Raw genomic sequence first — 12288 nt, forward strand, 5'->3', positions numbered from 1 at the left:
AGATGATGTTCTCCCTGAGAGCCAGATCCCGTTTATTGGTACCAGCAACTAACTATCAATCCCCCACCCGGAATGCTTCCCTCTTTTGGCATCATCGAAGACCGGGTCTCTCTCTCTCTGATTCTTCTAAGTTTGAAAATCATCAAAATATATCAATCATTTTCCCCCTTTTTGATGATAACAAACTTGGAGACGTTGTTTGCACATTCTTCCACTCTCTTCCCTTTTCCCCTTTTTATTGTCTTCCCCCTTTTGGCATCATCGAAAAAAGGAAAGCATAGCCAATCATTGAGGGAACTTGTGGAAAGTCAACTAGTTGAAGCGCCAACTCCAAGCGATTTCTTTCAAGGCACTCCCTGCTTAGTGCCTTGGTGAAGATGTCTATTACCTAGTCCTATGTCTTGCAGAATCAACTTTTCGCAAATAGAGTGATAGAGAGACCAGGTTCCTTCATGTGTGGTCCATCATTGACATCTTCAGAGGCCTGACGTCAACTTCTTTGTTGTAGCAAAGAAGTGTTTCACTTCTTTGTCCAGCCTCAGGGGTGCTTGATACAGTATCAGTTGTTCAGCTTCGAGTGGACTAAAGGAGGGACCAGGTTCCTCTGTGCCTTCTGGTGATTTTGTTGCATAGAGATTGGGTTCTTCTGCGCCTTTTGGAGATTCTGCTGCATCTTCTTCATTTCTCTGCTTGACCTGAATCTTGGTAGGCCTTGAGTGAGAGAAAATCATCCACTCTTTCAGTTTTATGCTTTGAGCAGTCACTATTAAAAAAAACATTTTCTTTACTGCCACCTCTCACTCCAACCTTCTTCCCTTTCCGGGGACTAGGTCGCTCAACTCTGGGTTTCTTCTTAATCTTTGGACCTACCACAGAGCCAGCCTCACAACTCTTCATAGGAACATAAGGGCCATCACAAATGATGTCCCACAGCTTTAGATCCTCAGCCACGATAAAGTTATCCCTTCTTTCTTTCCACTATCCATAATATTCTTCTATTGGATCTTGGTGGTCATGTGATAGATTCTCTTCTCTCTCAGTTTGATGAACTAGCCATGATGAAGATCCTTCATAGGTGTTAACCTTTTAGAAAGAACCCGCTCTGGTACCAATAGATAAAAGCTACGCATCCACCAAACAAAGTATACAGAGAGACCTGGTTGCTACCAGTTCTCTCAGGCAGTGCAGTAAGAGAATAACACAAGATTTTTACGTGAAAAACTCCTTGCTCAATGGATTAAAAACCACGACCTACCCCAGTAAGATTTAAACTCCACTACACCGAGCAACTTCAGGTTACAACTCTATCGTAAACTAGTAACTAACTCTCATAATGCCTCACCCTTACAATAACGCTTATGTAACCTAGGAACTAACTCCCATAATCCCTCAATCCTTGCAATACTCTGATTGCAAGAAACTCTTCTTATCTAACTCTAGCTAAGGACACTAATACACTTAGACTAATCCTAGCCTAATGTACCACTCAACATCTTGAGGAAACACACTTTCAATAAGCACCCTTTGAGACTTTTTGATCTACCTACAACTAGCTTCCTTTTAGAGAAGAGTAGGTTTAGCACAAACGAATAAAGACTCAACAACATAAGGACCTAAATCATCTTCAGTTCTGGATCTGGTGATTCATCTTGTTGAGGCTTTGGTCTTGGGGAACACCTTGAGAGGTGGAGACTTGCACTTAGGATGGAGCAATTTGATTTGTGCAAGAATGCTTCTTCATTTGAGCATGGTGTTGTATATGTAGAGGGAAGGGGGTGAGAAGGCGACAACCCATACTGGTCCTCTGCTGTTGTACTGCTACAGTGACTGCAGCTTTACAGCTGTAGAGTTGACTTTTCAACACTCCAGGGACCTGGTCTCTCATGTGGAGGAACCTGGTCCCTCATCTGTTCTTGAATGGGCTGCAACAACTCTGCTGCTCTGCTGCTACACTGCTGCAATGTCAGTCTCTTTACAGTTGTACAGTTAACCAAACAATAGCTAGGGACCTGATCTCATCTGGTCTCTCTAAATCTGTATATGGTCCTTCATATATGAACATATCTTGCTGGGAACCTGATCTCATCTGGTTCGTCTGAAAACATATCTGGTTCTTCATATATGAACATATCCTGCAGCTTGTGTAGTGATACGAATCAATTTGGGGATGAAGCCAAATCAATTCAAACGCGAAAAAATAAAGGATACGAAGAAAAGGGGATGAGAAAAGAGGATAAAAGCAAGACCCGATTAGGGTGAATTTATGGGCAACCTTGGATATATTAAATCCAACACCTCCCAATCTAATTCAATCCTAAAAGAACCTATACTATTTGAAATCAAGGAAAGAGTGATTCAGTTGAATCCACAAATGAACAACTCTTCATGAAATCAATAGAATTAAAGGTTCAAAGACCAACAATGGAATCCACCATTATACTAACTAACCCTAAAGCTACTAAGCTAAACAATCTATCTCCAAAGGAGTTTCTCAATTCATCATTCAACATAATCTACCTAAATGAAATGAAAGACAAGCTATATATATAAGCTAATTAAAGAAGACTAATAGGCAATTACAATGCTACCCTTAATGAAGTAAGGGCCTTGTTTGGCTAGTCTTCTTATCGTAGTCTTCAATTCAAGAATTGGCCTTCAATGGCCAAACACACCCCTCCTTGCATAAATGACCCTCTAATCAACCATGCATGCATGGCCTTCTTGCAAGCATAACCCTCCTTGCACAAAGTAGCCACTTGCACAAATAGCCCTTTGCGCAAATAACCCTCCAAGCTACCTTCCAAGTCTTGTGGGCGAGTACCTTGAGCTCTAGATCCCCCAACCAAGAAATCTCCCAAACCTTGTAGGATTCCACCTCTATGAAGCTCATAGAGACTTGGCTCTCATCAATGAACATCATCAAGTGTGTAGTGTGGAAATACACACTTGCGGGTCCTTTGAAACGCTCCAAATGTGGTGAATAAGCTCCGATGAAGATCATAGACTCTAAATTAAGCTCCACCACGAATCATAGGCTCTATAAATGCACTCGAGCCAATGAGAATCATATCATATAGTAAGACTTATTGCATCTGTTTCTTCAAGGAGCAGGTCAACATAGCAGCATATTATCTGGTTCCTTAGCGTTTGTCAAATCGTCAAAACATAAGGTATCATAAATTATCACCAGCATATAGTAGTGACAGTTAACAATACCATAATAAGATCCTTGTTTGTGGTACTTATAACTTGAGACAGAGATATAGCATTCCTTATGGGTAGTTATGGTTATGATTGTTTGTTACGACAGAGATATACAGAATACAGGACAGAAGCCTGGTAGATACAAGAGTGCTAGCCTGGCAGATACGAGCATGATAGCTCCATAGATAACGAACATGTTAGTCCAAAAAGTACTGACTTATTAGTCGAGTATGATACAGATAAAGCATCGGTACGCAAGCTGGGAAAGTACATACTCATGAGGCTGGTAGCTAGCACATATGTACGAGACGTTATGATGAGTTAGCATTTCATTATCGATATGTTTACGTGACTCGCGTACTATAGACCAGATATGTTATAAGCTAGATGACACTACTTCCAGAGAGTTTAAAGACACAGTGTTCGAGAAGAGGTAATGTATTCTAACTAGAGAGAGCAGAGTATACGACTTACTAGATCATGGTTGACGCTTGTTGTACATAGTTATATCCTCAATTATATTATCATTCGATTTCTACATTTTCTTAGTATGAGCCAGGGACAGGTAAGAGTACTTTAATATTATCTTGATCTCTCAAATTATACTCAGTGTATTATACTTATCAGTTTAGTTTTCTTTTCAGAGATTTCAGTTCACCTTGTATACTCGGTACATTATTCCATATTGACGTCCTTTGTTGGGATTTTTCATTTCATGCTGCAGGTCCAGATAGCTAGTTTGAAGGGCCCTCAGAATAGACATCCCAACACCAGTAGTTGATTGGCAAGACTCCTCATCCAGAGTACAGCCGAGTCTAGCGGTTATTTGAATTTTCTATGTATATATACTTATGGGTAAGTCGGGGCCCTGTCCCGACTGTACTGTGTTGGTCAGATGTTCTTAGAGGATTTTGTAGACATATGTACACTTGTGGTCAGTCATGTCATGTCAGTAGAGAGTTTTTAAAATTTGATGCCTCGTAGGCCCATATATGTGTGTGTGTGTGTGTGTGTGTGTGTTTGGGATTTTCTATTTGCAGGTTACTCGAATTCAGTATGTTATTAGTTGTACATAATGGATCGCTCGCGTAAGTCAGGCACTAGGTACCTGTCAACCTCACCTAGGTTGGGGTGTGACATTAACGTGGGGTGCGAAAGAAAAACCATGTTCCCACACGTAGATAGAAGCTCTATATACCTGTAAACGCTCCAATCCAATAAACTAGTTTGCTTCTCTGACGAAGAACACCCAAAAACCCTAGCTTGAATCACTTGAGAAGTATTACCTTGTAAATCCTATGTTTTTGTTTAAAAATCATGTTAAGAATCATGTATTTAGTGCTAGGATTGATTAAGAATCGTAGAGATGTTCTTACCTTGATATGAGGGGTTGAGATGAGAGAAAAATCGTCCTTCAAGGGTTTTCTACGAAGTTGGAATGTTTGATAAATGAAATTTTGAATTAAGTGTTGAATTTATAAAACGGGGCTTCAGGACTACCTGGTTCACAGAGCGAGCTCCAAAGCGAAGGGTCACCTTGCTATGGATCTCACTCAGTGTGTTCTATAGCGAGGTCATGCCTCTCTATAAGCTTCGCTCAGCGAGCTCATCCCGTCATTCCACACTTAGTCGATTTTCTAAAATTTTCCTTTGGACACCAATAAACCTCACTGAGCGAGGTCTATAGCGAGGTCTTGTTTCACTAAGAGAGCTCGTAGTAACATTTTCATACTTGGTCAAAATTTTACGTTTTTCGTCTTCAACTTTCCTCGCTCGGCGAGGCCTCTAGTGAACTCTGGTCTAGCTTTGGAGCTTGCTATCCCACAACACTTAGATAAATTATGCTCTTCTGATTTCATAGTTCTATACTTTAGTTTTTTAGTACGGAATGTTACAGATAACTAAGGGGGTCTCGATACTTGTGAGGTGATGAGTACTTTTATCGGCATCGGTGCCATGCTATGGGTATTTGTGTAGTATCGAGTTGTATAGTTCAGTCTGAATGCCATATTTTAGGCATTAGCTAATAGCGTAGATTTCTTACGTGAGATGTGATCGGGACATGAGATCCCTCATTTATTGTTTCTATGCTTTATACCTGTCGTAATTGTGATTATGTATTTTTATCACTCATAAATACTCATTTAAAAGTGGAAAAGAGCTAAGAATGAGCCTTTATTGATATAGCCTTGTTGCTTATTATTGTGTAGGTCGCATTCATGCTTTTATATGGTATCTCATGCATATTATGCTTGAAGATACATATGTGATGTCCGATGGGAAATGGTTCTGGACGGAGTGATGTGAATGGTAAAGAGCCGAATTGGATAAAGATATGTAATGTGAGCCTAATTAGCTAAGTATATGTCATATGAGCCTAATTGTCTAGAGACATGTAATGTGAGCCTAATTTCCTAAGTAATGAGATTGGTAGACTACGGTGGCTAAGAACCTGATGGAAAATGATTCGGGGTGGTGTATAGACCTTGCGAGTCTCCCATGAGTCACGTATTCCATATTACGGCACGTGTGTATACCGATGATGGAAAGGCCTTGCACTTCATTGCATTTGCATATCATATCATCTTATGAACTTCTTGTTGTGTGACTTGCTTGAATTGTTGATTGAAATGTACTTATCATGCTTAAATGATTATTTGATTGATTTATGGACTTGGAGGATTCTCATACTTAGGCTTGTAACTTCTTAATATTGTTATGTTGGACTAATCGTGGTTAAGTGTGGAAGTAAGCATTCATAAGACTAATCCTCATCTCTGTTTTAGTTTAGGGTCGGTCGACGATGTTGCTGAGTACATGGTGATTCCTGACACTCACTCTACACTTGTTGCACCTTTTTGTGTGCAGATTCGGTTCCTAGCACGAGTGAAGCTCGAGACTTCACTGCCCGTTGCGGAGTTGCTTTGGAGGACTGGGGGTGAGCTACTATCTAATCTGTGGCACCGGATTCCTCTTCTATCTTTATTTCTGTCTTACTTCATCCTAGACAGTGTATTCAGGTGTTATCCTACACTTGTATTTCTATAGTAGTAGTTCTTGTACTAGTGACACTAGGTTTTGGGGATTTATAGTACTTATTCCGTATTATTATTATAATGAGATTTATTTAAGACTTTGAAATGACTTGTTTGATTATTCTCATGTTTTACTTGATTAATTTGTTGGAAAAAGGTTGGGGATGGCTTATCTACTTGGTGGGAGTATGTCACGACCCAACCCCGTAGGCCGTGACTAGTGCCCGATTTGGACACTCATATTGCCTGTTAACTGTAATCATTTATCACTAGCATGTCACGAACTTATTTGTATAAACAGATAGGGTGTTATTTTTAAGGCTGTCAAAATTTTGTATGTCGTAGGCACCTGTCTCCTGAATAATTAAAATTTTTAAACAACAACATATATATATTCCTACGCAAGCCGACAAGGCTGCCACGATATGCAACATACCAAACATACATATATATGCAAGCCGACAAGGCTGCCATTACGAATGGGTACGCCCCAAACATATGTCATAATCATAAAACGCGTCAACAACCATAAACAGACCCACACAAATGTCCACAGACCTCTAAGAGTAATGACCGTATCATATGGCGGGACAGGGCCCCGCCGTACCCAAATAAACTCATATGAATTCAACATAAGGGAGTTATACCACAAGCTAGGCTCCGGAACAAAGGAGCAGTCAAAATAGCTGAATAAGTGTCCTAAGCTGGCGGATCTCCGAAATGAACGTCTGTACCTGCGGGCATGAACGCAGCCCCCCAAAGAAAGGGGGTCAATACGGAATATGTACTGAGCATGTAAAGCATGAAACATAGTGATAGACTCATACTGAGATAAGATGTATAGGACTCAATGCAACTAACAGAATTTCATAAAGACTTGCCTTTGAACATATTTCATCTGTATCATTCTCATATCAATGTCAATATAGTGTTTTGTAATCAAAGCTGCATAATCATTCTGTATATAACATGTATACGTGTCCCGGCCCTCTAGTGAGGGGCTCGGTAATTAAAATCATAGTATCATAAACATGCACATAGACGTGTCCCGGCCCTTTCGTAAGGGACTCGGTAATAAGGAATATATATGCCCTCTTGGCCACCATCTCCATATCATCATATCATCACATCATCATATCATCATATATATATAACGTGTCCCGGCCCTCTAGTGAGGGACTCGGTGAATATAGTCATAGCATCATAAACATAAACATATACGTGTCCCGGCCCTTTAATGAGGGACTCGGTAATAATATAGTAGATGTGCGCACGAGAACGTGTCCTGGCCCGGGACTCAGTGAAGGATATAGCGATAAGCACGAGCAGAATAATAAGCAACCACATATATGAAATGCATCTTTTGAGACTCAATAGATAAGCAACTAACCAGCTCTAAAGTATTGGGATAATAATCATATTCAATTCTTTTCAACTCTCATTATAAGCCATAGCAAGGAACGTTTCAGCTTTCATGTACATGTATCAATTTTCATGATGTAGCTTTTGAAAATCAAGTATACTTCTATTCATGCCATTCTTTTAAGAGTAGGAACTTCTATACATCATTCATTAGTCAATCATGTAGTAGGCTCGTGACAATAGCATTAAGGAAATATAGAATCATAAGTCATGCATGGAACTAGAGAATAGAATTTACCCCAAGGTTCATATCATTTCATACTTACGTCTAGGATATGCCAAGAAAAGAAGGAATAAGCTTTACATATCTTTAGCGTTTAGTTGTATTCTAACTTGTACTTGCTGCCCAAATACACCTATCCTATATCAAGATATCAAGAGCTACAATTAGTCTACAAGGGAATTCAATATGTATCTTAACGTTAACAATCCCTTTCAAACATTTAGACCACGTTTCGTTCGCATTCAAACCAACTACATACAACCAATCCAACATCAATAATCATATGTTCAATACCAACCCGGACAGCCCACATAACATTCCAAATATCCCACATTCACAACATTCCATAACGATTCACATACGGCTACTACATTCTCAAGTTACTCCTAATAATCCGTAGCCTTAACGTTTTCGTGTAACAACTTTACAACAACCCAAACAACGTAAATACAATATAGATTCTTAACTATCATTAGTATTTCCAATTTATAGAAGACAGCATGTCCAAAACAGTTCCTAACAACAACACGCCCAAAACAGTCCCTAACCAATCAACACGCCCAAAACAGTCCCTAACCAACAACATAAAGGTGCCCGGAATTCTTGCAAACGTTTACGAACATACCAAGCAAACCACATATGATTCTTACACATTATTTCATGTCTTCATTTCATATAATTTCAGTAAAATACGACCAGCAGTCACAAGATAAATATATCACCAAATTCGTACGCAAATAGCTACATTGTCGACACTAAAACCTTACAACGACAACAACATGTTTAATGACATTACTTTCATGATCCTTGGAACTGTTTTAGCATCATTTAAATTCTTATAACAGCCCACAATTCATTCCAATTTCGACCTGAATCATTGCACTTCACTTTCACTAAACGTTCACAACAAGAATCAACACTCAACACATACAAATTCACCTCTAGCACTAAAACAGTCCACTATTTTGGACTGCTTATATGCTTCAACATAATTCATTTCTTTAACACCTTAATTCACATATTCAACATGCACACAATACACCACAATGTCCATAACAACAACAATCAAAATGTGACACAAAACAGTCCACAAATTCCTCTAAAACAGCCCCCTCACACGGCTTCAACACAACTACAACAACTTCATGATTTTCATTCATTTATCCATACTACAACACATTCAATCCATTTCCAATACATGTACAAGAATATTAAGCATCATTTCACCTAAGTTTATAGCACACAGCCCACTTCAACTTCAACAACAACAGTCCCTAACTTACGATAACATCTAAGTCCATATATCGCTTGTATATCAACGTTTCCTCCATGTATACACCATATTAAACCTTTAATCCAATTAATAACATGAGTAGGAGGTTGAAATTACCTTTAACAATCAGAATCTTCAAGAATCTTGTTCCTCTTTCCAGCTTCTTGCTTACAACACAAGGAAAACTTAGGCTACAACTTCTCTTTAACTAATATCATGTCAAGGGTCTAGGATTTAGCTTATATGATGGCTCAATTAGAAAGGGGGTTTGGGAGAGAAAATAAGGGTTCTTGGATCTGTTTAAGTCGTGTGAAGTGATATAGGGAAAAGTGGTGGCTTATATATTAAGTTTAATGGGCCTCATGGGCCGAAATATGAGTGTTTGGGTCGGGTCCAAACTTGCTGCCCTGCCAGCCCAAATTGCATCGTCTATATCTCCTTATCCCGATATCATTTTGATGAGCGGTTTGTTGTGTTGGAAACTAGACTCGATGAACTTAATTTTAGGATTTTGAAACACCTTAAAACCCCTCATATGCTAGGAGATATGCCTCCTACAATATAGGCTAAAATCGGGTCCGAAATGTTTACTGAAGTTGTTCCGATTAATTTCGTTTAACTTCTAATCCTCTTCCAACCTCATGTAACCTCTTATACATACATATACACACTCATATACATACTCATAACATGATTTCAAATCCTTTAGATTACCATGTCACCTCGGGATACTTAAGGCAACCATATATATAACGATATTCTTACTAACTCGACTAACTTTCCTTGAACCTTCATAACTCATTTTTTCTTGTTTTACTTCAAGTAGCACGGATTATTATGGAGTGTAACAGAGTAGTTGGCTTTAGGGCTTTAGAAATTGGGTCGTGACAAACATAAAGTGTCGTAGATCATGCTTAAGATAAGTGACGACAAGAGTTCCTAAAGTAAACTTGAAGGGATTTTAGACGGTCGCTTAAGATAAATGATATCAATAGCCTTTATGTGGTCATAATTGGGACATGGAGGGTAGTTAAGATGGATTATGATGATGGAGTCTAAAGGTCCTTAACAGGTGACGAAATGATATTTAGGATGAACTGTATGTCTAGATTTCAGGTGGTTGTTTGGTAGTTATAAATTATAAAGTAAGATCAAACATGTGGATAGCTTCGGGGGTTCGTCGACATACTTCAAATTCTATTGAGGCTTAGTTATATGGATAAGTTTTAGAGTCTCTTTAATGGATTCTAGATCGCTACTTAAAGTAAATCATATCGATGGTGTTAGGTAATCGTTATGAATCTATAGTTCTCAACTTAAGGTGAAACGTGTTGACAGTATGTGGATTATTTAAGAGATGCTTGAAAGTGTAATTGTGTGAGCATATGCGTGATTTACAGCTGATAGGCCATGTAGCATCAGTTTAGTAGATACAGGTACATTAGTCTGGTAGTTAAAGGCTCACAAGTCTGGTAGTTACCGGGTTACAAGTCGGGCAGATATCAGATGTATACAAGGTCGTTGAAGCTCAGCAGTTACCACTAGTGAACAAGACCTGTTGTGGCTCGACAGATTATTTATTGTGTGTTCATTTGGTTTTTGCGTTCATTTGATTTATATGTTATAAGGAAAGGTAAGAAAAACATATCTAACATACCATCATCCCAAGTGTTTCAGTGAACAATCTCAGAACGTTGCTCCATATAGCAACCGAAAGATATCAGCAGAAAAACTCAGAAGAATGTTCAGAACAATCTCAATACAGTAAGATGTATTATGTGACTTCATAGAGTATTCATTGGCCTCCTGATGTATTCATTTGATCATGTTTCATTTGTATATAGTTTAGTTTCAGTATTTTCATATACTATCCAGTCTGCATTACATACAAGTACAATTCTTTCAATACTCACGTCCCTTTTGTCGGGTGACGCTTTGTTCATATATCAGGTCTAGGCATATAGGTTGGCAGACTTCTTTACTAGATAGTGTGGACATTCAGCTGTAATATTGTTAGGTCCACTTCTGTATGGAGCTGAGTTAGGTCTAGTATCTTCATGTATAGAGACTACAGGTAGGTCGGGGCCCTGTCTTGACACTTGTATCAGTTGTCCAGTTGTAGGTACTCGTAGAGGCTTCATAGAAATAATTTGTGGGTTATTTGTATTCAGTTGTATGTGTTAGGCCAATTGCGACATTTGTATACAGAAGTCTTTATGTTTCTCATTTGTCTTTCAAACTTGGCATGTATCTGTTACAAGTACATGGTAGTTGCATATAGTGCATGGTCCGCCCCATTTGAGTTTTGTTATGTTACCTTTTCCATATTCGACGTCTTGATAGTTGATGTTGAATGTCTGCACATAAGCCAAGCTCCATTTGCTATATCATAAGAAATCTTATACAAAGCACTCCCACATCCCACATCCCACATCCCATAATCTCACAGCTTACTTTTTTTTTCATAAGAAGCAAGTTTTATCAAAATAATATAAAAAATCAATAGCCTCAAGAAATTATGTATTTAGAATCTAATGTTCTTTATAGCTTATAATAAAAATTTGTAACTGGAAATTTAAGAAAAATTATGTGATTTGTAACTGAAAATTTAAGAAAAAAAATATGTTTTGACAACTTTGTTTAAGAAAATAGTATTAACATAAAACCCAAAAAAACAGAGGAAACAAAACCCAAAAAATTAGAGGAAACAAATATATAGTGATAAACCACTCCCCCCCCCCCCCCCCCCCCCCCAAAACAATTTTGACAAATTAGATAAATGGTGACCCTGGCTCAAACATCTCATTTTTTATTCTTGTTAGTTAATTTCAGTGTTAAATATTTTTAGGTCTCCTTGACATTTAGTGTTAAACACTTCTATTGGTATGAAAATTACTGTGATCCTATGTCATATCATCGACAAAGCACAAGGTGAAATGTCATAGGACTTCAAAAACTAATTGGTTTCTTTCGTCATTCAAATTGTTAGAAAAAAATATGGGCCTTTTAGCTTCATAATACTTGAAGAGACATGTGCAAAACATACATAGAAGAACAATAAAGATCATCATTTAAATTCCAGAGGTGCAACAATAAAGTACTGAGAAAAAAAGAAAAAGAAAATGAAGTTC

General features: G+C 38.3%; 1 protein-coding gene across 1 annotated transcript in view; it reads right to left on the minus strand.

Annotated features, from left to right (window-relative positions):
* Positions 1-476: 476 nt before the first annotated feature.
* Positions 477-12288, minus strand: part of LOC132601547 (glycine-rich cell wall structural protein 1.8-like) — a 14715-nt gene continuing 2903 nt past the window's right edge. Inside the window, exons 3-6 of the mRNA XM_060314627.1 lie at positions 2673-2860; positions 1874-1955; positions 778-866; positions 477-695 (exon numbers count right to left, since the gene is read on the minus strand). Of these exons, the coding sequence (XP_060170610.1) occupies positions 477-695; positions 778-866; positions 1874-1955; positions 2673-2860 (578 nt within the window). The remainder of the gene's footprint in view (positions 696-777; positions 867-1873; positions 1956-2672; positions 2861-12288) is intronic.

This window comes from Lycium barbarum, chromosome 7 (genome assembly GCF_019175385.1).
Source record: "Lycium barbarum isolate Lr01 chromosome 7, ASM1917538v2, whole genome shotgun sequence".
In the NCBI taxonomy this organism is placed as follows: Eukaryota; Viridiplantae; Streptophyta; class Magnoliopsida; order Solanales; family Solanaceae; genus Lycium; species Lycium barbarum.